General features: G+C 43.1%; 2 protein-coding genes across 2 annotated transcripts in view; one reads left to right on the top strand and one right to left on the bottom strand.

Moving 5' to 3' along the window:
• The window catches only part of SHROOM4 (shroom family member 4), a 283,947-nt gene that overhangs the window by 29,106 nt on the left and 227,347 nt on the right, over positions 1-27,494 (bottom strand). The window contains exons 3-5 of the mRNA XM_063084446.1: positions 18,036-18,170; positions 13,226-15,719; positions 7,624-7,685 (exon numbers count right to left, since the gene is read on the bottom strand). Of these exons, the coding sequence (XP_062940516.1) occupies positions 7,624-7,685; positions 13,226-15,719; positions 18,036-18,170 (2,691 nt within the window). The remainder of the gene's footprint in view (positions 1-7,623; positions 7,686-13,225; positions 15,720-18,035; positions 18,171-27,494) is intronic.
• Positions 24,450-25,831, top strand: LOC134366660 (angiopoietin-related protein 3-like). Its single transcript, XM_063083013.1, is given in 2 exon segments — positions 24,450-24,969; positions 24,972-25,831. Coding segments are annotated over 2 exon segments (1,380 nt in total).

Below are 27,494 nucleotides of genomic sequence, written 5' to 3'. Positions count from 1 at the left end.
CTGTTCCAGCAGGGCTCTCAGGCCTCCTGTTGTTGCTTTTTAATAGTTGCAATTTGTTGATTTGTAGGAGAGTGCAACGCTAGGTACTCTCTACTCCTCCATGTTGACCAGAACTCCTTCAATTGTTGATAGTTTAAAAAACATGTTGTGATACCTTGAAGTTGCTTTTATTTTTATTTCTTTAATTGCTAGAGAGGTTGTAGTTTTCCATATAATGGTTTTACTGCCTTCATTTCCTCATGTGTAAAGTAAATTGTTCATTTTCTTTGCCCATTTATTAAGCCAAATCTCAAAGCTGACATTTCATATCTGAATCCATTCTTTACGTTTTTTGGATAGGCAACTGTTATCAGTGATGCTGATCCCAGACATTTCCGTCATTATATTGCTTAACTTTTGATTACATTTTGTTGTACAAAGCTTTTTTTCCCCTAACTTTTATAAATTTGAACCCATCCATCTTGTCTCTGATGATATCCTCCATTAACAGACACAAATTTATAAACATGCTATTCCACTAGTCCACTTTCTGGACAATATGTGCTTTGGATCTAAGTTAATTATTCTCTATGTTGATAACTAAAATTCCCAACATTTATTGAAAAGCGATTGCTTCACCCAGTTCAGGGCTGCATCCAGTGTGTTCTATATGTTCTCAAAATAGCTTGAGTCTGTTCCTAGAATCTTTTTTTATTTCAGTTTCACTTTTTAAAAACCCATTACTATCATATGGTTTTGATAACTGTTGCTTTATGACAGGCTATAAAATCTGATAGGGCAAGTCTACCTTCATTACCATTTTAGAGATAAACGTATTCTTTGGAATTCTTTCATGCTTATTCTTAGAGATAAATTTTGCTATGAATTTGACAAGTTCTATAAAGTATCACACAGTGACTCTAATCAGAATGCTTTACATTTATATATTAACTTACGGAGAATTGTAATCATGACTATATTTATTCTTCCCAAATTGAAGCAGAGTACAGCTATACCTTTATTCATGTCTTCATTTCTCCCATTATAGTTGTATAATTTTCCTTGAAAAAGTTTTGTGTGCCCAGTGTTAAATTAATACCCAGATATTTAAGTTCACTTTGTTATACTTGTGACAAATCCTTCTGTGCCTCTAAAGGTTGCATTCTTCTTAGGTGGTAAGGCTTCCTGAAAAATGATTTAACTCTGAATTATCCATTTTTTTCCACTTGATCAGTAAATAGGAAATGTGTACTAGACACTCCATACTTTTCTAATGAAGCAAGAACTCTCAACTGAGAACTGAAAATCCTGGGTAAAGCTCTAGTATTGTCATGTACTTGCCACATAATTGCAGAAGTAATGCGCTCTGGAGTCGGGTGCCTGTTTGACTTTGGGCTAGAGACTTTATACTCTTTGTAAATCAGTTTCTTCATCTGTAAAACTGGGTCAATTAATAGGAACTATCTCATGGGGTCATTATAAATAATCAATAAAATAGTTCATATGAAGTGCTTATAACAGTGTCTGACATAAAAAAAACATTCAATAAATATCAGCTATTATACCTGTTGTGGTTAATAATTCCTTTCCTGAGTTTCAGCTTTCTCATCAGTAAACTGGGAAAAATAAGGCTTAATAAGTGTTGCTGTGAGCATTATCTGTGGTCATGTGTATAAAAACACTCTACATATTTTAAAGTTCTATGCAAAGTGGGAAAATGGAAAGGATCACAACAGGCAATCATTGGTACAGAAAACCAAGAAAAATAATCCAAAAAAATAATTTCTTTTGGCTTTTAAATACATCATTTGTGTAGCTTTTTCTTCCAGTTGATCTATTCACCATTTTTTCCCTCCTGCTAGTATTAAAATGAGTTTGCATTCTCTGCACGCAAACCTAATAACAGAAGAGGGAGACAACCAAGTGCATAACTACCTGGGATTGTCAATTTGTTGCAGGCTTCCAGGCAAAGAGAGAGACTTAAGGATATACATTTGATTTTCCCACCTACACCCTTCATTCCAGTTGTGACAGAAATGACATAATAAATGTTAAAATGTGTGTGTATGGTGGGGGCAGATGAGGAGAAACTCCATCAGGATTTCTCCTCACAAATGTTATCTCTTCCCTGGATCTTTCCTAGTCCTTCTCATCTTCCCTAAGATCTGAAACTGTGATCTGCTTCTTCCATCTTCGGCATCCATACTCCTTCCCTCTCTATTGACCTCACCTTTCTGTTTTAAACTTACTCCAGCTTCCCAGATCCTGACCAAACCCCTTCACTTAAACTGGTGGTACTCAAATTTAGCTTACATGACAGTGCTTATTAAAAAATGCATTGTTGGGGCACAGCCCCACTTTCTTTTTTTTTTTTTTTCGTCTTTTTGTGACTGGTAAGGGATCACAACCCTTGGCTGGGTGTCGCCCGCACCGCGCTCAGCCAGTGAGCGCACCAGCCATTCCTATATAGGATCCGAACCCGTGGAGGGAGCGCCGCTGCGCTCCCAAGTGCTGCACTCTCCCGAGTGTGCCATGGTGCCGGCCCCCCACTTTCTGATTCAGCAGGTTTAAGTGGGACCCCAGAGTTTGCATTTCTAACGAGTTCTTGAGGAATATTGAGGTTTGGGGGCCTGAGACCACATTTTGAGAACCACTAAATTAAACCCAGTTGCCCTTCTATCTACCACCCCTTTTTCTTTCTTTCCTTAGCCAACTTCTTCTTTTTAAACATTTTTACTGTTGAAATGCCTTTTTAAACATTCCTCGTTTTAGATGAAGTTAAACATTTTTAAAACCACATGGTAACACATAATCATTGTATTAAAATTAGTGAAAAGATACTGGAACCCTCCTATGCTGCTGATGGGAATGTAAAATGGTACAGCTACTTTGAGAAGCAGTTAGGCAGTTCTTCAAAAAGTTAATCATAAAGTTACCATACGGCCCAGTAATTTCATTCCTAAGTATCATACCAAAGAAGATTGAAAACATATCTACACAGAAACTTATATGTGAATGTTCATAGCAAGATTACTCACAATAGCCAAAAAGTGGAAACAACCCAAATGTCCAAAGGGATGAACAAATAAAATGTAGTATATCCATACAATGGAGTATTATTTGGCAATAAAAAGGAATAAAATACTGATACATGCTACCACATGGATGAACTGCTAAAACATAATTAAAGATACAAAAGTCCACATATTGTATGATCCCATTTATATGGAATGTACAGAAAAGGCAAATCTATAAGACAGAAAGTAGATTAGTGGTTGCTTGAGGTTCAGTGTGGGAATGGAGAGTGACTGTAGATGGACATGAGGGATCTTTTTGGGGAGCTGGAAATGTTCTAAAACGGGCTGGCTGTTTGACAAGACTCCTACAAAGAACCCAGTTGTATGCTTCACTAACTTCAAATACAACGCCTCCCAATTCAAATTTATCATCTCCACCAAACCAGCTCTCTTTCTCAACTGCCCCATCTAATTTTCTCCAAGTCACCAGGGCTCAGAGTTCTATTTGACTTATTTCATTTTATTTTAGTTCTAGTCATCACATTTTCTTTACTTTTCTCCCAAAAGGTGTCATGTATTTATGAGCAGACAATGTACATGAGAAGCAATAACACATGAAAAATGTTGAAACCAGAATGATCAAAATAAGCAAATTAAAATTATAATAGGTCTCACTTATACCTAGTGCATTAGGAAAAGAAAATTTTTAATTGTGGCAAAACTTCAGGGAAACTGGTATCCTCATATATTGCTAATGGCAGTGTAAAACACCTCCTGGGGAAAGGAGTTTGGTGAAATCTATGAAGAACCATAAAAATGTTCATATTCTTTAAATTCAAAATTCTGACTCCAGATAATTGTTTTTAATGAAAAAATTCAAAATGAGAAAAAGGCTATTGCAACTCAAAATGTTTCTTCAGCATTACTTTATAATAGCAAGAATTTGGAAACAACCTAATTATCCAATGATGTGGGAATGATTAAGCAAATTAGAGCACACTAAGCTGGTGAAATATTCTATAGCCATTAAAAATTAAAACTATTGAGGAAGCTTGCATAGCAACATGAAAAATTGTTTACTAAGGAATGTTTAGTGGGGAAAAAGAAGCAGAAAACACAAAATCACATCTACATAGTTATCATAATCGTGTCCCCAAAACCTCTATACCTACAGATAAAGGTGGCAGGGAAATGAAAACAATTAGAGTGTTAAGGTGGTAGGAATAAGGCTACTTTTTCTTCTGTTTTGAATTTCCTGTAATATTGTTTTCATAATAAATAAACTCCCTCCCCCCAAATATCACACATATTTATTTATTTCTTCGGCTCCATTTCTATTATACCTCCACTTCCCCAATCCAGGGCCATATTCTTTCATGCCTGAGTCACTGCCCCTAATTGGTCTCCCTTCAACCCATCTAGGCTGCAAATGCTACCAAGTTGTCTAAAGTGTCATATTTCTTATGTCACTTACCTGATCGGTAGGTAACCTTTCATTGCTCCTGTGTTTGTGATCCTGTCTAGCTCTCCAGGCTTACCTATCCGGGCCCAGTGCTTCACTAGCACCAGCAGCAGTAATGACAGAGAAGAAAGGTAGATAGTTTACACTTATTGAGGGCTTATGGGGTTAGGTTTGTTCTAAATGCTTTACATATATGAGCATACTTCAAAAAGTTTGAGGAAAATGGAATGAGAAGACCATATGAATCTTTCCATGAACTTTTTGAAGACCCCTGGTATTAACTCATCTAGTCCTCACAACAATCATCTGAGGTAGGCACTCACCCCTTTTTACAAATAAGGAGATGGAAGGGGGGGCACTAGCCAAGGCTATACAGCTAATGAATAAAAGAACCTGGATTTGAACTCAGGCCAGACTGACTTCAAGGCCAGAACTTAACCAGTGGGGTTTATTCCTCCAACACATCCTCCAACACACCCTTCTTAGCTTCCTCTCTGGGCCTTTTCTCCTATAGTCCCCACCTTCAGTTTTCTTACCCTGCAAAGAACTCAAATAGGGCACAATAATACATAACATATATTGGCCCCTTACTATGTGTCAGGTGCTTCTTTTTTAAACCCTGTAATTGACAAAGTTTCATCTTCTGGCAACTCGTGTGAGTAAGCAAAAGCTGGTTTTAAATCCTGGCTTGTGCCTTTACTAGCTTTGAGACCTTGGGTAAATTACTTAGCCTCTCTGAACCTCAGATTCTTCATCTGAGTTAGTGGTTCTCAGAGGGTGATCCCAGGACCAGCTGCATCAGAATCACTGGGGAGCTTGTTAGAAATGCGAATTTTGAGCCTTGCTTCACACCTACCAATCACACTCTCTGGGGGCAGGGTCCAACTATCTCTGTGTTTTAACAAGCCCTCCAGGTATTTCTATTGCACCGTCAAGTTTGAGAACCACTGCCCTAGTTATAATACCTACCTAAAAGAGTTGTCGTGAATATAAAGCATAAGATAATATGTGTAATTCAGCTCACGGCACGTAGGTTGTTTTGAAAGTGGTTAATTTATTATTACTGCTATTTAACTTTGTCTGGGTTAGTCTTCCCTGCTTGAGCTGTAGGAAGGCACTGTGCTTCCTTCTGCTCTTCCACTAGTATCTCCCACATTGCTTAGCAAAAGGCAGTACATGTAACAGGTTTCCAATAAAGTCATGTTACTTCACTGACCAATCAGTAAGAGAACCCTTTCAAAGAAGCATTGTAGTATAGTGTCTCTGGAACTAGACTGCTTGGGTTTAGTCAACTTACTAGCTGTGGGGCTTTAGGCAAATTAACATATCTGTGTGCAGTTTCTTCTCTCTGTAAACTGGAGAGACTAATAGTACCTACTCCATATAGTACCTACTCCATAAGGTCATAGTGATAAATAAATACTTGTAAAGTGCTTCAATCGGTACCTAGAACCTCTATTTTGAGCACTGTGCTCAAAAAAGTTAGTTAGCATTATTATTTTGGTGTCATTTCACTCATTGGCGGAGGAGGTTCCGTTTTCTTCATTTAGCAAGCAAATGACAACTCTTGAGCCACTTCTCTGTGTTAGGTACTATGTCAGGCACAGAGAATGAGGCTATGGCTGAGGCATGGTCTCCTCTCTTGAGGGTCTCAGTCTGATATAGGAAACTTGGCAGGCCCACTAGACTGAAACGATTTCCCCTAGGACATGGTGCAAGTCAGTCCAGAACTGGGAGATCAAGACCACCATAGAGTTCCATAGAATCCCCACCAAGATATTACACCCCTGAGACATGATACTGAGGGATCTCTTTGAAGCATTTCCTTACTGATCCTAACCGAAGCAGGTATAATGGAAAAAGCATGCACTATGGGGCCAGACAAGCCTGGGTCTGAATCCTGGCTTCATCACTTACTAGCTGTGTGGCCTCAGCTAAGTTATATGACCGCTCTGGAAATGGGTATCAAAATGAACAGTTGTGGAAAATAAATGAGATTATAGGTGTAAAAAGGTCCAGCCCAATGACTGACAGGAGATGATCAGTAAATACTGGGTTCCTCCCTTTTCCCACTGCCAACCAGAAGTCTGATAGGTTTCCCAGACTTTGAAGTCAAAGGAAAGCCAAAATTATTCCTGACTATACCCCCAAATCACAGGGGACAATGAAGACCCCCAGAAAGAATCCTGGACTCTTCAGGGGTCAGGAGACCCAGATTCTAGTCCTCTCCCTTGATGCCCCCACCTTGGAGAGCAGAGGAACAACTTGGATCCTTTTTTTTCTGTCCCCTCCTTTATTTCTGGAGTTTGAGTTAAGGATCAATATAAATTAGGGGCCACTGGTACAATGTGGGCTGAGAAAGACTGACTGAAAAAGCATATCAAGGAGTTTCATAAAAGAGAGGGTCCAGCAAGGCTGATAGAGAACAACCCAGGAGAAGGTAACTGTCTGCTCCTTATGGTCACTTAGGGCAGGTGGGCTCTCCTTTGGGGAACTTGAGTGCTGGGGGCCATGGTAGACTCTCTACACTTGGTATTTTTCACTTAAGGGCTATGCCCAAGAAGCTCTTTTCCCTTTAGCCCAAGTCACATGTGCCGTTTGTAACAATTTCCCTGCCTTCTTCCAGGAATTTTAACCTAGGGTCAGTATGATCTGTCCCCAGACTTTTAATGAGCAGACCTTAAGTTCTCAATAAGCCCTGTCAAAAGAAAGACGGCAGAACCCAAGAAACCGGTCCCTCCTACATCTTTGGGGCAAAGGCACAGTAGTAGCTGGGCAGTTCTACTTCCTCTCTGCTCGCTCCACCTGCCCCATGGCTATTGGGGGGGGGGGGGCAGGCACACTCTATGCCTTCTCATTTCTGTTTCAGCATGGTCTGGTCCCACATGTCCTGTGCCTAAGCAGGGCTGCCTCAGGCCTCTGAGCTGATGGGCACAGTATCCCACAATACCGCCTGACTTCTACGTATTCCCAAATGTCCTAACAATTAGTTTCGTCTGTACCCAGCTGCCTGGGGAACAGGGTGGATTATATCTAGCATCAAGCCCTTGGTATGGATACCAGACCAGTTTCCTCAAAGGAAACTAAGCAAAGCAAAGCCTTTAGCAATTTCTATAGAAACCCCAGAGTCTCCAACTCACCCCAAATCCCTGAGCAGTCACTTACCTCCCTGACTGGCTGGTCTTCCTGTTTCCTGTTATTGGTTTCCATTTGTCCTCAGGAAATTCCTGCAAAGCAAAATTCTGATAAGATAGTGAGCTCTGAGCAGCCAGGTATCTAGATGGCTTCAAAAAGGTGAAGTGGCTGGAAGCCTGTCCCTGGCCAGGGCCCCCTCCCCCCAGGTGGTTCCCTCTACTCTCCTATGTGTGGGCTCGAGAAATGGGTACCTGGAGGGCTGCCTTTCTGTCAGGAGGCCTGCTGAGCTGCTGCAGCATGCAGAGACTAAGAGTGCTCAGGCACCTGGACACTGTGATCTAGAAACATTGCCTTTCCCTCTTTCCCCTCCCAAATCGAGTTAAAAACCAGTTTAGCACGTTTGCTGTTTGCTCTGGCTCTTGCCTGCATGGAGCGACTGAGGTCTTTTTGTTTGTTCTACTGGGTGAACCTGCTCGTTCCTCTTGCCCCGTCCAACAGAGAAAGCATCTTCTTGGAAGCCTTGGCCTTTCAGGGGGCTTTGAGGGTAGAAGCTCCTGCTGCAGCAGTCCTCTCCCGAGGGAGGCAGAGGGAGAGCAAGCACACCCCCGTCCTGCAGTGGCCCTTCCTCCTCTGCCCACATCCCCTGGCAGGAGCTGAGATGGGCTCATCTCTGGGAAACATGAGTGCTGGGGGCCACAGTCCCCACATCACGGAAATAGACTTGCCACCCTGGGCATTTTTTCCTTAAAGGTTACGCCCAAACATGCTATATGTGCCATTTGTAACAATGTTCCTGCCTTCCCATTCTAGCTACAAACTGAATGCAAATTTGTGTTTCAGATTCTCCATGATTTTGCTTCCAGCATCTTTTACCTAGAGACTCAGAGCTTAGCCCAATGGGAATGCACAGTTTTTCCTAAACCTTGCTGATCTCCCAAATTCCCTCCTTCTCTAATACTATTATTATTAGTCTCAGTCAAAGTTTATTACCTTTGCCCCAGTAGGCCTCCCTTTTGGGAGTAAGACACCTGGTGAAGCAGAATAAGCATAGGTCTGTTGTGTCAGTCATACTGGCCAGTCATACTTATTAGCTGTATTATTTGAAGGAAGTTATGTCACCTCTCTGAACCTCAGTTTCCTGTCTGGAAAATAAGGATTATACTATCTAGACTTGCTAGTTACCAGTAGTGAGGATAAAATGAGATGTGCATAGAGAACACCCAGCACAGTGCTCAGCACCTAGGAGGCTCTGCATGTTAGTAGCCACAGAAAAGTTGACGTTTGTTTCCTGGCTCTAGTTTTCACAGGACCAGTGTAGTCCCTGCCTGTACCTGCCACATCAGAGCAGCTCTAACCACTTGTACTGCAGACTTTGCCTCAATGCTCTTGTGAGATGTCCCTGCCCACAAAGACACCATTACTTGTTCAGCTACAGTGGGAGCCAGGATTTCCTGTCCATGCCCTGTCTAGCCCTGTGGAAGTACTCAGTGGATAGCAGTGGCCAAACCAAACAAAGTCCTGTACAAACTTCCAACTACCTTCCCAGCTCTCCAGTATCACCTTAGTTTTCTTCCTAAGCTACTTAGGCTCCTGAAAATTGCCTGTGCCCTTTGAACCAAAGAGGCAGTTATCCCCACAGCTGGTTGCAGATGGGGATCATGGTGAAACTTGCTGCCTCAGTGAAAGTGATCCTGCTAGAAGGCATCCTGCCACACTGGAGAGGGCCTGGGCTTTGCGATCAGCTTACGGAGAGGCAGTGTTGGCAATGGGGAGCTTGGCCTCTGAAGCTAGACAGCATGGCTTCAAATCCCACGCTTGCTCTTCACCAGCTGTGTGGCCTTAGGCAAGTCACTCTACTTCTCTTTATCTCAGTTTCCTAAGCTATACAATAGTGTAATCATGATAATAAGAGTACCTATTTCTTGATTGCTTGAGGACTCAGTGAGTTGATACTTATAAAGCACCTAGAACAGCATCTGATACCCAGCAGACACTCAAACGTTAGTTTCCATTATGTTGTTCAAATCTAGAGCTGGGAAAGCGAGAGGGGATAGGGAGTAATTGGGTAAGTGACACAAAAAGTAATTATGATTTGTAATGATGAACATGGTAATAATACCGATCACCACATACTGTACGCAAATACTGAAATACTGATAGTCAACTCTGTACCCCATAAATATGTGTGAATAAAAATAATAAAAATAAAAATAAACAAATCCTGGCTCTGCCATTTGTTAGATGTATGACCTCTCTGAGCCTTCACGTTCTCCGCTGTAAAATGGGAATCCTAGTATAACATCTCATAAGTAAAATAATCTAACAATGTCTGCAAAACTAACTGGCATGAACTATGAGGAATATGAGTATATACTGATTTCAGTTCTCCTAACAGCACAGAACAAGAGCTCCCCAACCTTCTCCAGAGGCATAAGGAGCAGGATCTCGGCACTACTTCAGATAGTCACCATCACAACTACCTTGGTCATTGGAGCTGGGGCATCTCAACCCATGCTGCAAGATTTTCCCATGTCTTGGGGGTGGAGGGTTCAGGTTGCAGGGGTAGAAATGGGCATGCAGTGGCTTCTAGACTGCCATCCACATGTCTGAAAGCCTAGTGCCTAAGAAGACCTGCTTAGCTAGTGTAACAGGCATTAGGAACCCAATGTGGTCCTCCCTCAGAGTACAAAAGAGAGGCATCGTACAGGCACAGGCTCACCCAGCCTGCTGCTGCCAATTGCTGCAACCTGCAAATGGCGCCTCCTTCCCTTACAGAGTTGCTGGTCCTGGGCTGACACCTCTGCAGCCAGCATCTCCTCACTTCTCCCTCAACCTCAACCCCCTTTCTCTATTATCTACTGACAGGTCCTTATTTCATCAAAAGTTTCTCAAAATAAGCCCAAATCTTCCTTTGTTTTAAGAGGTAATAACTCACTTATAAAATAATTACTATCTGGAAGTCACTGTTCTAAGAGCCTTACACATTTACATAATTTAATCCTCACAACCAATTTGTGAAGTACATGCTGTTATTACCATCATTTTGTTTAGATGGGAAGGCCTAGGCACCGTAAGTTCTGGGGAAGGAATTAGAATCCAGGCAGTCTGTTTCTAGCTTTAGTGCCCTAAATTATTAATTATTCTATATTTCCTCTCCTCTTTTTTTAACATTATGAATATTTTCAAACTTACAGAAAAGTTGAAGGAAGTCTTCAGCGAACACTCGTATACCCACTATCTAGATTCTACAATTAACATTTTGCTATATTTGCCTTATCATATATCTGTTTACCCCTCTATGCATCTTAAATTCTTGACACATTTCAAAGTTGTCAACAACTTTATTCCCATAAATTTGAAAACTTAGATGAAATGAACAAATTCCTTGAAAGACACAAACTACTAAAACTCACCCAAGAAGAAATAGATAACTTAAATGACCCTATATCTGTTAAATAAATTAAATTTATAGTTAAAAATCTTCCCAAAGAGAAAATTCCAGGCCTAGATGGTTTCCATGATGAATTCTACCAAACATTTAAGGAAGAAATAATACCCATTCTATACAAACTCTTCCTGAAAATAGAAGAGAAGATAATACTTCCCAACTCATTCTTTAAGGATAACATTACCTTGATATGAAAACGAGACAAAGATGTTACAAGAAAACTGCACACTATAATCACTGATATACATAGATGTAAAAATCCTTTACAAAATATTAGCAAATCCAATCTAGTAATGTGTAAAAAGGATACTACATCATGACCAAGTGGGATTTATCCTGGCAATGCTAAGCTGGTACTTATTTCAAAAATCAGCCAATGTAATTCACCATATCAGTAGACTAAAAGAGAAAAACTATATGATCACCTCAATAAATATAGAGAAAGCATTAAAAAAATCCAACATCCACTCCTGATGACAGTAACTCTCAGCAAACTAAAAATAAAAGGGAATTTCCGCAGCCCGATAAAGGGCATTTACAAAAAACCCTACAGCTAACATCAAACTTAACAGTGAAAGATTAAGAATGAAGCAATAATGTCCTCTCTAACCACTTTTTCTAAGCATTATGTTGGGGTCTGGACAGTACAATAGGCTCCCCTCTCTCCCGGGAAAGGGCAAACACAGTGGAAAGGAAGATATAAAATTATTTCTATTCTCAGATGACATGACTACCTACATAAAAAATCTTTCATAATCTGCCAACACGTTACTAGAACTAATAGGTGAGGTTGGCAAAGTTGCAGGACACAAGGCTGTTATACAGACTTCAACTGTATTTCAAAATAGTGGTAACAAAGAATTTTCACTTGACATTAAGAAAATAATACTATTTACAGTAGCATCAAAAAACATGAAATCTTAGGGACAAATATAAGAAAATATGTGCAAGGTTGTGTGCTGAAAACTTAAGTTGCGTATAGTAGCATACTTTTAAAAAGCCAATGTTTGTAATATTTTTAGGCAAAATTTACTTTCAGTGAAATGCACAAGTATTAAATGTACATTTGTTGACTTTTGAATAGTAGACCTGTGTAATTCAAACTCTTATCAAGATAATAGAACACTACCCTCCCTCTACAAAGTCTCCTCATACCCTTTTCTAGTCAATCTCTCTGTGCCACCTTCCTGTGGCAAGCAGTGTTCTGAAATTTCCCCCCCTAGAATAGGTGTTTTAGAACTTCACATAAGAGAAGTCATAGAGTATGTAGTCTTTTGTGTAAGGCTCTTTCACTCCTAAAGTTCCTTTTTTCAAAGAATATATATTGAGCAGTTTCATACACCAAGTCATTTCAGAAGTGTCTGCCTACACAACAACGGTTCAACTCAGGAATGAAATTCTGGTTTGAGTGCACAAGCCCAAAGGTGACTCTGTGGACACCATGAGAAAGAAATTTGGCACTAAGCAGGCAAGGACCTAGGGTGTACTCCCAGGAGCACACTGAGGAATGGTGGTGGCTTGTTTTAGGATGCTAGGTCATAACCAGGATGTAGCAGCAGCCACTTTAGACCTGCGACTCCAACAGAGACAGGCTAGAGAAGGGGGGAAGGTTTTGTCCTTTATGAAACCAGGCAGTCAGATCTCTGAAAGCAAAGCCTGGGAGACATCTACAAATTTTACAGCTCCAAATAGTTTTTGAGCAGGAAATGGAAGGCAGGAAGTTCTGTTTTGTATCCCATAGGGCCTGACACTCATTTGATCCTTACAACCAATCCATGAAGCAGCCATGATTTTTCCTCCACTTTATAGATGAGGTAGTAAGACTTCTCTTAGTACTGGCTATTCTAAGAGGTATTTTTTTTCCTTTAAAAATCATATAACTTCAAATTTTAATGGTTGAATGACTTGCTTAAGGTCACTCAGATACCAATTTTACAGCCAGGATATAAATCCCAGTTCTGTCCATTTTATGGAGCAAAAGTTACTTTTATGTAATTCTAAAGATGAGGCAACTGCAATTTTGGAGGCTGGGTGTTTTGCCAGGGTTACTAAGCTACCATCTGGTACAGTCAGGTCTATGCAGTTTTAAGAAATTGTAATTGTTATATTTTCAAATGATTGACCCTAGCTTTCTCCTCACGAAGAGAACAGTGAAGCTCACCCACCCAAGAACCAAGTTCTCACCTGCACTATTGGCTTCCTGGGTTTCCAATGGTTGCCAGTTGCCAAGCTGCTGTCCTCAAGGGTACTGTGCTGAGGATTATGATAGCAAGCTGAACACCGGATACACTGGTGGTGGTGGCACCGGCAGTTGTAGCAGTTTGGCATCATATTTCTCTTTAGCAAGGCAGGGCAGATTTCCCCAGAACAATAAACGCAAGGATCATGGACTACAGCTCCCTGGACACTGCAGGAGAAAGAGCAGGTCCTGTGGTAATCAAAATCACCACAGTGCAGTGGCTTACAACACATGGAATTTTCTAGACCTTTGCTTGCAAAGCATTCTGAGTATGTGGGCGTTTCTGACTGAAGGGGTGACATGGAATGATATGATTGGTCTGTGGCATGATATGGTTGGTCTGTGGAATGATATGATTGATCCATGGGATGGCGCCTCAATTCCTTACAGCTGGTGCTTACTGGCTGAAAGTTTTGGTCTATAGGTTTTGGTCTCTGGGTAAAAGTCTTGCTGCTATGAGTGGTTAAACCTGGCAAACGAGATGTAGACAAAGATTTGCTACTCTCTTCAAAGAACTTTCTTCTGTCTGCAAAGGGCAAGAGAATGGCTTCTTCCTCAGCTTGGGCAATAGAAGACTTCAATTCCTGGTTGTCACCTGGGCTGGAAGGGTCTTCCATGGCTAGGACCACATGTGGCTGTGGGTTATACTCTGGAGACCATCTCCAATGACCTCCACGGACTCCACGGTGAGCATTTGCTTTCTCAGAGTCTGAGGATGATGGATCAGATGTTTTCCACCAGGTGCTCAGGCTCGAAGAGGAATGGCTAGGCCTCTGGCCAGGGCTTATTTGTCCATTCAAGCCTGTCCTAGATTCATTGCTCTCAGGAGCTTGGCTGAGGCACTCTGAAGACCTAGCCCTGAGGATCACACTTTTGCTGAAGAACTTATTTCTGGGGCTAGGGGGTTTTTTATATGACAATAGAAGAGATGAGTTAGGGGCAGAGAGTGGAGGACTTTCTGGGGGCTCCTGGATCTCTTCCCCTGGCTCCTTCGTGTCACACAGCTGTGGCAAGGGACCCTTGCTTTTCTGGAGCTGGGCCTTCCTCCTCTGAATTTCATTACGCAAATTGGTAGCAAAACGCTCACTTTTCCGGCGGTTTTGGATTGAGCGGCCCCGGGTCCCTCCACTACGCCTACCACCCATCCGGCCATACTCCTTGGGCTCATTGTCACCTTCTTCAGTTGCCTTTATACAGCCAGCTACTTTAGTGGTTGAAGAACAGTCCCTGATTTGTTCAATGACGGAACCAGAGGCAGAGGGCTGCTGGCTGGACGACTCACTGCCTACTCTGCTTACTCTGTTTGGGTCCAGGAAGCCTCTTTCTAGAGGGTGGCCATCAGCCTCTCCATGTAGGCAACTGCTTTGGCTCTTGTGTCCCGAACTCAGAGGTTTATCATCCACTGGCCTGGTCTTCCTTTCTTTGATGGGCTGGTCCTGGGTTCCTCCTGTAGGGGGAAATGGACTTTTCTTCCCTTTGTGGCTGCTATGCAAAGGGGACAGAGTCCACTGGTGCCCATCCTGCCCCACTGGGAGCTCCTTCCCTTTGCTGCCCCTAGTATCAAGGTGTACTTGCTGCAGGTGGGATGCCAGCAGCTGTTCAGGGGCACTATGGCGATGCCCTGTGGGTCCCGTGAGGTGTGCAGGGCCTCCAAAAGAAGAAGCCTGAGCTAGCTCTGCTGAAGCCTTGTTGAATGAGTTGCAATCCATGCTGGAAGCTTTGTCACAGGATTTTGGGGATCCAACAGCTTTGGCCAAGGTCTCCATCAGTGGCTGCTCTGAGCCCTGCTGGCTGAATTCGGGAGGCTGGCTGAGCTCACAGTTCTGATGGCCCTCGCCTGTCACTTGGTCTTGTCCACTGAGGCAGCAGAACCTGTTAGGGTTCCTTGAGGATAACACTGTCTCTAAGCTCGGTTTCTCCTTCTGTTGCAAGGACTCCACAGGTTCAGATGCTCTGCGCTGCTCTCCATTGAGGAGTTGGGCTCTGGAGGACTGAAGGCTGTCCAGCCTTACTGGAGGTTGTGGTGGGCCCTTGGCAACTTTGGCAGGCCCTGAGTGGTGGCCCTCCTGTGGGTGGGATGATATCTGGGAGCTGGTGGTCAGGTGGCCCCCATTGGTGCATCGGCTACCTCCTGAGGTCTCAGCCACATTAGACCGGCCATTGGGGGCCTTAGTTGGCCCTGGGCCTTGAGCAATGTAGTCTGCCGAGGCTGGCTCCTCTGGCCTGAGGGAAAGGGCACAGTCAGAGGCATTTGAGCTGGCTGAGAAGGAGCTGTAAGCTGAATCACGCTGGTTGGGGTACATGTTCTGGTCAATGGGCAAGAGGTGGCCCTCACAGGTAGCTTGACCTGGTTGCTCCAGGCTCTCCATGCTGCCAATGGAGCTGCTTTTCTCGGTGCTGCAGTGTCGGGACAGTGGACACCACTGCACACACACGTCACTGCAAGACACAGGACACACCAGTTAGTTGGTCAAGTCACCCGATTCCTTTCCCACATTGGCTAGCCCTGCCATGAGAGAAAAGCAGGACAACTCAGAGACACCCATGCCACATATGAGAGGGAGGTGAGGCAAAAAGGGAAGAAAGGGAAACAGAGAAGGAGACAGGTGCTGGGTTGCCACAGGGGCACAGTAAAATGGGAGACAAGATGGCATATGGAAGAAGGATGCAGAGATGCCCCAAAGTGGGAGAACTCCATGTGGATTATGTTCATTTTCCCTGCCATCAGCAAGTCTGAAATTGCCTCTGGGCTATCTCTGTGCCCATGGAGTCAACATGTGTCTCTCTCTCAGGAGAGACAACCACAGATTACCAGCACTAGAGAGAGGCCCTGAAGGAATGATTCAAATTTCAGCTAGACCGTTTTGTAAGTCGGTGGTTCTCAAACTTCATGCATCAGAATCACATGGAGGGCCTGTTAAAACACAGGTCACTGGGCCTCATCCTAGAACTTTAGGTCTGAGTGGATCCTGAGAACTCGTACTTCTAACAACTTCCCAGGTGTTGCTGGTGCTGCTGGTCTGGTGACTGCAGTTTTAGGAACAAGTTGCATAAAGCAAGCTCCACAAAGGGAAGTGATTTTGAAGAGGTGATTTTCTCAAGATCACCCAGCTGTAACTAGTAGCACAGACAGGGCCTGAATTTAGATGATCCTCTATTCTTTTCTTGATAATAGCAATCCTGACTATTTACTGAGGACTTACAATGTGCCAGGCACTTTACAAGGTTTCACTTCAAACTGAAAGGGAGAGATTACCATTCCCACTTTACAATTGAGAAAACTGAAACTTAGAGAGGTGAAATAAACTGACTGCTAAAGAGGCTGAGCTGGAAGTTGAACCCAGGCCTCTGTGAGTTCAATGTCTTAGCTCTTCTGCTACACCATCCTGTAAATGGTAATAATAGTAACATTCATATCAGAGGGTTGCTGTGTACATGAAATCAGATAATAAATGTAAAGCCCTTATCACAGCCCAGGCAGCTAGCAAGGGTTCAATACATGGCAGCTGCTGCTATCTTGATTATTGTTATTGTTGTTATTACTATCAGTATCCTCTCTACTACTAGCATTGATATGATAGTGGTCTCTGCCCACCCACTCCTCCTCCCTCAGTTCCCATGCAAAGCCAAACCGAGGAGACCAAAGAAAGGGTGAGGAGCAGATGCAATCTTCAATTTTAAGTACCATTCCCACACATAAAGCCAAAGTGAGCCAAGTCATGCCAATAACTCCCCTTGACTAGAACTCGAGAGGTTGCAGGCTGCTCTAAGAAAGGCCATAGTCCAGAAAGCCAAAGTTGAGCTGTGGCAGCAGCGCATGAGACCCTCAGCTCAGCTTCCCCTGATTCTTGCTCCCTGCCTTGCCCTTAGCCACTCTGCTTACTTATCCTCTGGGCTAGGAATCCGTCAATTCCTTGTTGGCAAGGGAACCTGCTACCCACCCCACCACATTTCCTGCTGAAAAAACCACACCCCCACTCAAATAGGAGCCAAGCTCAGAATGCGTTTCTGAGCATTCTTCCAGAACAAAACCGCCTCTGCCTTGAGCCCCCTGCTTCCAATGCCAAATAAAGTCACCGAGTTAGGGAAAACTCAATCCTTAGCTTCTCTGAGCCTCCTCAATAGAATCCCTTCTTGGAGGGAAGATCTTGTGGAAAAGAAAAGGCAGCTGAAGGCAGCAACTTCACTGGCTCTGAGTTTGCTGAGAAAGTTATCTACCTCTTTCTTGGGCAGCTATTTCAACAACAGACAACACCAAGGTCCCTGAATTGAGTGATCCTCATTGCAGGTAGAGCCTGCTATTAGGGGAGGTCCCCATTTCGAAGGCTTTAGCTCTGTGACAGAGCTGATGAACACTGGATGAGGTTACTCGTGAACTGGTGTTGACAGAGAAGAGGGCCAGAACCGAGCCCTGGGGTCTTCCAACATTAGTAGAACAGGGGGGTGGGAGGAATCAGGAAAAGAGACTGAGAAAGAGCAACTGGTGAAATCAGATGAAAAGCAGGACAGTGTGGTTATCTTGCAAGCCAAATGAGGTATTTCAAAGAAACACTGTCCAGAAGGAGAGGTACTGGTCCAAAGTCACAGAGAGTTACCAGTAGGCTAGGACTAAAACCCAGGTACTCTGGACTCCCAGTACATTTTCTGTCATACCACTGTAGGCTTTCTAAAATCTAACAGGGACTAAAGCAGAGGACGAGGAGTGGCCAGGTTATCTACTCTCCAGCCCATCTTGAGGGAGGGGTCTAGACTCACCTTGTGCTGTAGCCGGAATGCCAGGACAAGCTGAAGGCTTCAGAAGGGAAATGCATGGTGGTGGCCACTTCAGGGCATCCCTCCAGCAGCTTGGCCACATGCCATGAGTGCGGCCTACTGACAGGGGTGTTTCTCCTACAGTGAGAAAGGGACAGGAAACCAGCTTAGGGAACCAGAGCTGAAATCACTTCCCAAGCAGCTTCCGCCCCACCCCCTTTCCCTTCAGTGAAGTAGAACATCTTACAAGGAGCTGGTGGGGGAATCTGGGTGGCCCTCCTCAGCTCCCAGTACTCAAGTCTCCTTCATCCTGGGGGTGATCCCTGGAGATACGGAATGACAACTTCACAGGGCTGTTTTGTTCACTGGAGTACCCTAAGCACACACAACAGTGCTGGCCACATAGTAGATGTTTGATAAATATTTGTGGAATAAATGGGTGCTGCTGCCCAATGAACAGTGAGCCTACTCTCATTTCTCTTTGAGGAAAAAAGCCAATATGGCCAATCTTCTCGTTTTTCTCTGAGAAAGGAAGGGCACAGTGGTTGAGAAGTGTGCATAATTCAACACTGGGCTGAGAATTCTTTAATTTTTACTCATTCATTCAATAAACATTTGTGGTATGTTTACTGTGTGTCATCTATTTGTAGCTCTGGGGATAAAGAGATGAATAAAATAGTCTTTGCCCTTGACAGCTTACAGAATAATGAGAGAGCTAATTCAAATAAAGCATGATAAAGGCATTGAGAAAGTGAAGGATAAGATAGGCACAGAGGTGAGACACCTGAATTTGTAGGCCAAATGGTGACGGGAGGCCCCAACTCCTGTGAGGGAAAATAGAACAAAGTGGTGAATGGCACAGTGCTAACCCAACTGAGGAGACCAGCTGCTCAGCAGACCAGAGCTGAAAAAAGGCAAACAGGTCCAAGGCCAAGGCCCTGAATGCAGCCACAGGGTCTGTCCAGTGTGGAGGCTGCAGCCACATCTATTGCACTGACTGGCTTATACAGGAGCTATCCCTGTCTGTCCCCTGGCATGCTTCACATGAGTAGATGCCACCCTTGCAAGTAGGGAAGAATGGTACAGGGAAGTGCACAGATAGGGTATGAGTAATACCAGGAGACAAAGAGATAACTGGTAGGAGGGAGAGACAGGGAGGGAGAATGAGAGAGGGAGAGTAGAGAGAGAGATGGTAGAAGGGCCAGGCAGATGATAGAAATAAGAGGGAGAGATGATAGAAGGAAAAACAAATGACACAAAGGGAGAAAAGTCTGAGAAAGAGTGTAGAGAAGTACATAGTAGGGAGAAATGGATGACAGAGAGAGGAATGGCACAGTAAGAGAAACAGATGATAAATAAGTAGGTGACAGAGAGATAAACAGATGATAGGTTATTTGCTAATGTATTCACATTTACTGTGCCGGGCTCCATAGTAGGCACTGATAATACAGAGTTGAATAAGATAAAGGCCCCCGTTTTCAGCAAGCTTGCTACATATTGGCATAAATCAGCTCTCTACCTCCCAGAAGCAGTAGTGAACAGACTCAAGCTGGAGGACTCCACCCTAGCCGGAAATGCCCCTCACCCCAGCAGAAACACAGAAAATCCCAGCAGTGCAAGGTTTAGAGGTCTAAGGCCTAGAAAGGTAGTCCTGAGGAGAATGGCCTTGCTGGGGAAAATACAGACTGAGTGGTAACAGGCCAGACACAGACAAAGAGGTGTAAGAGGAAGGGCTGGCAAAGCTCCTTGTCAAAGGTTGGGCACCAGAGCCACAAGTCAGCAGCCATAGCTAAGATTTATGGGGAGGAAAGCCAAGTGAGAGCCCCCCCTTTGTAACCACATTGATCTATTATGGCTCTCAGACTGCCCATCAGGGAGGCTGAAGGCACAAGAAAATCTGAGGGGCTGTGCTTGCTCTGAGTCTCACACACAAAGCTATGCTGCCAGGGAATCTCCCCAGCTGCTGTTACCCTGCAGTCATCTGGTCAACAACTACTTATCAAGCATCTACCAGTAGCAGTACTATTTGCTACTAGGTACTATGTACCATGTGTATCTACTATGCTTCTAGGCACTGGGGATATAGTAGAGAACAGGGTACCTCTCCTATTTCAGGCCCTTCTTCCACATCCAGGATTCCTGAAGTTCTTCTGAGTCCAGGGTTTAAAATGTGGGTAGTCAGCCTTGATACCAACTTCTCCCCAAACATCAATTCCACATGGAGTTCTACTGAGTCTTCTCTTATGATGTGTCTGTCTCTGGCTTTGCTTCTCTCTCTCCATTCCCACTGTGACCATTACACAGAATCGTACCTCTCCTCCCAGGACCCACCACCATCACCTCTTGTTCTAGTCCAGGCCCTTGACACTTTATGTCCACATTACTACGTCAGAGTGCCAGTGAGTCTCACCTTGTTCCACCTCCAGCCATCGCTTTTAGATCATACCATGTTAAACACCAACTGAATCGGGGCACTCTCCTACTCAAGAATCTTCACTGGCTCCCTATTTCTTACCCTGTCCAGCATCAAATATAAACTGGCTTAGACTTTCAAAGCCTTCTGCAAGCTGTCTTTACCCACCCAGCTCAATCTTTCTCACGTCTCTGCTCCAATTACACCTTGCAAGTAGCTTTCTCCCTTTCTGACTCTGTGCCTTTGCTGTTGATTTTCCAGTAGAATCTAGCAGAGGCTCTAGAGTTGGACCACCTAGGTCTGAATCCCAGCTGTACCACTTATTAGTTCTGTCGCTTTAGAAAGGTGACTTCACTTCTCAGAGCCCTACTTTCCATGGCAGTAAAATGGGGATAGTAGTACCTATCTAATGGGGTTTATTGAAAGATCAAATGAGATGATATATATCAAGTGCTTAGAACTGGGTCTGGCAAGCTCTCAACCAATAACAGTTATTACTATGACTGTTCCCTCCTCCTGGAACACCCCCTCCCCTTCGTTAACTTAAATCCTACCTGTTCTTCAGGGTACTGCTCAAATATTATCTCCTCCACAAAGCTTGTCCTGAGTAATCTAGCCCTCACAACTTAGCCCATTATAATATGATGTTTCATATTGCTCATTATCATTTCAAGTAAGTTAGTCGCATTCTACTAGCCATACCAAACTAGTAGGCAATGAGACAAAAATGAGACAGATCTAGGTTCAAATTCTAACTCTACCACTTTAGATCTGTGTATATGCAAGTCACTTAGCCCATCTGAGCTTTGGCTTTCTTATCTGAGAAAGAGAACAATAATCCTTACCTGGCTAGGTTATTGTGGGGAATAGAGATCATATTCTCAAAGCATCCGGGACACAGCTTGTTGCATATAGTACCTACTATTTACTATACTATAAATAAATATAGTAAATGGTATAAATAAATAGTATAGTAAATAGCAGGTACTATAACGATGGTTATTAGCTCAGACTTATCCTTTTTGATGGCTCAAGAACACCCCCCATCAAGGGTAATCAAATCTGTCTATCCACTGTTAAGATTCTGCTATATCACTACCTTGCCACACTCTGAAAGGCAGCTTATAGGCTGGCCAGTTAGCTCACTTGGTTAGAGCGTGGTGCTGATAACACCAAGGTCAAGGGTTACCAGCCAGCTGCCAAATAAATAAATAAATAAATAAATCTGTTTGAAAGGTAGCTCACAAAGGCCCCTTGCTCTCTCTAGGGTTTCTGCAGGAGTAGAAAACAATCCCAAAGATGACAGAAGTGGGCTGTGGAGGCTTTTGGAACACTGGGAGAAAATCAAAGGCTCAAAAGAGGGATATCCTAACAAAGGGAACTGCAGCCACACCTGGAGCCTTCTAACTCTAGTTTGGGAAAATAAAGGAAACTATCTATAGACAGTATAATATTTGGCCTATTATTATTATTCCTGAATAGGTCTAGACTAGTAGTCAGTCCACAGTTGCATTCAAATCCTAGCTGTGTGATCTTGGGCAAGTCACTTCTCTGAGTCACAGATTCTTATGAGTGGGGGGAAATGGCCATCTCTTCCTCATGAGTTATATTCTTGATTAAATGCAGTCCCATGTGTGAAATCAATCAGCAAGCATAGTGCCTGACATAGATATTCTACAAACTTAAAAAAAAAAAAAAAAACAGGGAGTATTTATTGAACACTTAAGACATGCCAGGCACTAAGTACTTCACATGCATTAGCTGGTTTAATCCTCATTCCAACCTCATGAGGTAACAGCTATTCTTATCCCCACTTTACAGATGAAGAGATGCAGAAAGCTAAAGTGATCTACCAAGAGCACACAGCTAGTAACCACTAGAGTTGGGATCAAGACTGAGATCCTCCAGCTTTTTCTCGGACAGTACACAACACCCCCTCTCCAAAGAGGGTTCTGTCTCAAAAAGCTTGTATACCTGAGGTTTCCCATAGCCATTCCCTCAAGAAGCAGTCAGAACAGGGAGGTCTCAGTAGTCTGAGAGTTGAAATCATCCCTTCCTTAGGCAATGGGGAAGGGTGATGAGGAGAAATAAGCAGATAGGTAAGAAAATGCCAACCACCAACAATGCAGCTCCAGGCCCAGATGTGGAGGCAACAACCCCAGTGCTTCTTTGCTAAGGCTGGCTCAGGCACTATCAATGAACACACACCCTATCATTCAGTACCCCAAATGCTTTTCTTAGGAAGCAAAAAGAAAGGATCGTTGAAGAAAGCAAGCAGGAGGGGCAAGAGGGGCAGCAGCCATGGCAGCCATGGCTACCGGCTGTACCTACCATGGAAGTTGCCCAGGGTGGAGAGATGGCTTAGGAGAGAACGGGGTATCCAGCTAGCTCAGACTCTCATCGACAACCCCTCCAGCCAGCGTCCTCCCTTAGCTGGGACCCATTGCTCTCCAGTTAAGACCTCCTGGGGTAAGGAGCCATCAGCCCAAGATCTTGAGTATGATCCAAGGGGCTCAGGCACAGTCAGGCCCCAGTTCCAAGAACAAAAAGGAGGAGCACTGAAGGCAAGGTATGGCCATCAGCCTGGTTGGGCCCAGATGTGGCCGCAACCTTAGGGAATGAAAGCCAGTGTCAAGAGCTGGATAGGAGTGAAGACGCTGCTCCAGGGGTTCCTTTCCTTCCTGGTGGCAAAGGGAAGGATGAAAGGCAGTTCCAGCAGCATAAATAGCCCCCTGTTCCCTACTCCAACCTCCTCTGAGCCCTGGCCCATCCCCTCTACAGCTCAGAGGCCAATAAGGAAGCTGGGCCCCCAGCCACTGCTAGAACTCAGGAAAGGAGCAAGGAAATGATGTTTGGGAAAGATAAAGCGGGTGTCTAAAAAGAATTTTTAAAAATACACATAAGTAAGAGAAAAATACCCCAGACACATACACTTAAAAGAATTCCTGTGCTTCCTGGACTGAGCTGACCCCACCCAGCCATCTCCACAGGTCCTCTGGGCCCTAGACAAGCAAAGCCCAGACCAGCCAGGCCTAGCAGCCTCCAGGTCCAGCACTACAGCTGGGGGCAAGTGACTTAGAGATTTTCCAAGGCGAAAGTCCTGCTGAGATGCAAAGGCTCACAAACATTATGGGCTGTAACTACAGGGTCTGCAATTCCTATGGGCACCTGAGAAGATCCAAAGAAAACTCAGTTTCCTGGTGTATAGTAAGCACTACAGGGTACGATAATGAGCTACTTTTTGGTAATTAGAAACTTATTATGTTTGGGATTTTGTGATAATGTACTGGAATAATTAAGACATATAATGTAAAGCAAAAAGACATACTAGGGGTCTTCAAAAGTTCATGGAAAGATTCTAATTATCTTTTAATTACGTTTTTCCACAAACTTTTTGAAGTATCCTCGTACTAACAAATAATTATGGTGACAAATAATAAGGAACATATAACTATGTTAGCTTACGCAGAGTATCATAGGAATACAGCATTGAGAGCCATTAACCACTTGAAGGAGTAGACGAAGACTTCACAGAGAAGGCATTTTGGGGGATGGATCACTGTTTCCAAAAGAACTAAAACACAATTTGGGAAATGCATACTTAATTCATTTTTCCTTAACTTTAATAATGAATTTACCCATCAAAAGAGTCTGTTTTTGACTTGTAAATCTCTTTTAAAGTCATGAAAAATCAAAATGAGCTTTTAAAAATAGGTACAGCCCATAACACTGAAAGTACAGTTTATAATATAGCAAAGTTAAATACAGTAACAATTTCAAATCACCTATTTAGTTGTTCATTTCTTTGAATTCGTTAGCATTGATCTAACTAAATGTAGGAGGTTACATTTGTGCAAGTTAACAGAGATTAATGATTAACTATATTCACCTGCCTTACCAAGTTTATGTGGCAAATCGTAGTATATATAGAGTTAAGAAGTCTAGGTCTGTTTGCAGAACAAAAGCAGTTCCAAATCGCTTGAAACTGAATAATTAGGATAAAAATGTACACAACTAAGCTCTTTCTTTTTATTGCTCCTCTAGTTATTTCCTCCAGAACTGACCAAAACAATTCCTCATTTGATTCTATACTTCCAGAGCCAAAATCAAGATTTGCTATGTTAGATGATGTAAAAATTTTAGCCAATTGTCTCCTTCAGTTGGGACATGGTCTTAAAGACTTTGTCCATAAGACTAAAGGCCAAATTAATGACATATTTCAAAAACTCAGCATATTTAATCAGTCTTTTTATGATCTATCACTGCAAGCCAATGAAATCAAAGAAGAAGAAAAGGAACTGTGAAGAACTACATCCAAACTACAAGTCAAAAATGAAAAGGTGAAGAATATGTCACTTGAACTCAACTCAAAACTTGAAAGTCTCCTAGAAGAAAAAATTCTGCTTCAAGAAAAAGTGAGATATTTGGAGGAGCAATTAACTAATTTAATTCAAAATCAACCTGAAATTCAGCAACACCCAGAAGTAACTTCACTTAAAACTTTTGTAGAACAGCAAGATAATAGCTTAAAGACCTTCTACAGACTGTGGAGGAATAATATAAACAATTAAACCAACAGCATAGTCAAATAAAAGAAATCGAAAATCAGCTCAGAAGGACAGGTATTCAAGAACCTACAGAAAACTCTCTTCCTTCCAAGCCAAGAGCACCAAGAACTATTCCGTTTCTTCAGCTGAATGAAACAAAAAATGTCGAACATGATGGCATTCCTGCTGATTGTACCACCATTTATAGCAGAGGTGAACATACAAGTGGCATATATACCATTAGACCCGGCAACTCTCAAGTTTTTAATGTCTATTATGATGTCAAATCAGGTAGTCCATGGACAGTAATTCAACACCGAATAGATGGATCACAAAACTTCAATGAAACTTGGGAGAACTACAAATATGGTTTTGGAAGGCTTGATGGAGAATTTTGGTTGGGCCTAGAGAAGATATACTCCATAGTGAAGCAATCTAATTACATTTTACGAATTGAGCTAGAAGACTGGAAAGACGACAAGCATTATATTGAATATTCTTTTCACTTGGGAAATCACGAAACCAACTATACACTACACCTTATTGAGATTACTGGCAACGTCCCCAATGCACTCCCAGAACATAAAGATTTAGTGTTTTCTACGTGGGATCACAAAGCAAAAGAACACTTCAACTGTCCAGGAAGTTATTCAGGAGGCTGGTGGTGGCACAATGTATGTGGAGAAAATAACTTAAATGGTAAATATAACAAACCAAGAGCAAAATCTAAGCCAGAGAGGAGAAGAGGAATATGTTGGAAGTCTCAAAATGGAAGGTTATACTCTATCAAGTCAACCAAAATGTTGGTCCATCCAACAGATTCAGAAAGCTTTGAATGAACTGAGGCAAATTTAAAAGCCAATAAATTAAACATTATACTCATCCCAAGAAAAAAATAAAATAAAAAAATCAAAGAAAATTCAATTTCACACCAGAGACTCCAACTGCAGAAAAGTTGCCCATTAGCTATGCTGGAATAGTAGGGTTTGGGGTCAATGTCCCTGAATCTGCTCTGAACTGTGGCAATGTACTCTCCCCTCTCTGGCCTTCCATTTTCTCTCTGCAAAATAAAACATTGAACTTAGTTGTCACAAACTATCCTTCTAGCTATAGCATGCTATGATGTAGTAGTCCTAGGTCCCAGCCTGGGGCCCCAAATGATGTCCTCACTGTCTAGTGCAATAGCCAGAACCCAGGGCAGCCCTACGTGGGTTTGTTGTACCCCCTAAGCCCAGGCTCAGGCATCAGAATTTAATTTCTCTTGGGAATTTAGAATTAGGGTTTTCCCTTCATAATACTCCTGATCCCCATTCTAGTTTCCCTTGGCTTATGGCACCAATTCCAGTAATTTCTGGCCCCTGAGAGGGCTTACACAAGCTCCCTCAGGACAAGAAGTATGCTAAGGCCTTTCCTCTCTGGGGAAATCAAGCCTGGACTCCTCTCCTCTCTCTTCCCTCTGTACCTCATAGGGAAGACTGGCTTGACTTTTTTCAACTGTACAGGAGTACTGTATGGAAGAAAGTTTGGGAATTTGGACGGGATATGGATCTGGCTTGGAGCCTCAGCACTACTACTCATTGGTTGTTTGGCCTTGGGCATACACAGAACCTCAATTTCTTCATCTGTAAACCATGTCTGGCATGTGACAGGCACTCAATAAGTGGTATCTGCTATTAATATTATACTCTGTCATAAATAATAATGGACAAGTTACTGTTTAGTAGCAAGAAAACTGATTTCTACAATCTAAATATAGGTGAAAGAGAAAGGACTAGTTAAGAGAAGGCTCAAAAACCAAACCTAGTACTCTAGAGAAGCACTTCCTAAACTTGAGTGGGCATACTAATCGCCCGGGGATCATGTTAAAATGAAGATTGTGACTCAGTAGGTCTAGCATGGGGCCCAGGTTCTGACTTGCTAATAAGCCCTAGAATGATACTGATGCTGCTGGTGTGATTACCACATTCTGACTAGCAATATATTAGGGAATAACCCCTGGTCAAAAAAGAGCATCAGGAGAAACAGTCCCTTCTCCTTTCATTCCTCAGGCCTGGATGCCCCGCCTTCCCTAATCTTCGGGTCACCAAGTGTCTTCCTCCTTCCACTCAGTAATTCAGCCCATGCAAGCGATTGCCTGATGGGGCTTACTGATGCCCACTTCCTAACAAGATAAAGAGCAACTGGTTTGACAGCAGTCTGTCAGTGGCCAGTGAGGCTGAGGGAATGATGACTAGAGGTGCGAGCATGTTCATGGGACTGGCTGATGCAGAAAGGCAGGGTGGGAGTATGAGAGGTAGGCAGTCACTGGATGAGGTGATAGGCAGGTGGACACAGACAGCATATACTTGAGAAATGCTTGGGCGAGGGAAGATAAGAGAGCAACTTGAGTGGTTTGGCCAGTTTAGGATTTGGGGAAGAGGTTGGGAGACAGGCTGGGAGCAAAGGGGGCACTCTCCATTTGGAAGAGCCGAGTTTCATATAACATGGCCAACTATAACCTCT

Source organism: Cynocephalus volans, chromosome X, assembly GCF_027409185.1.
Source record: "Cynocephalus volans isolate mCynVol1 chromosome X, mCynVol1.pri, whole genome shotgun sequence".
Lineage (NCBI taxonomy): Eukaryota > Metazoa > Chordata > Mammalia > Dermoptera > Cynocephalidae > Cynocephalus > Cynocephalus volans.
The sequence above is the reverse complement of the archived record's forward strand: the minus strand, read 5'-3'. Positions and strand labels throughout refer to the sequence as shown.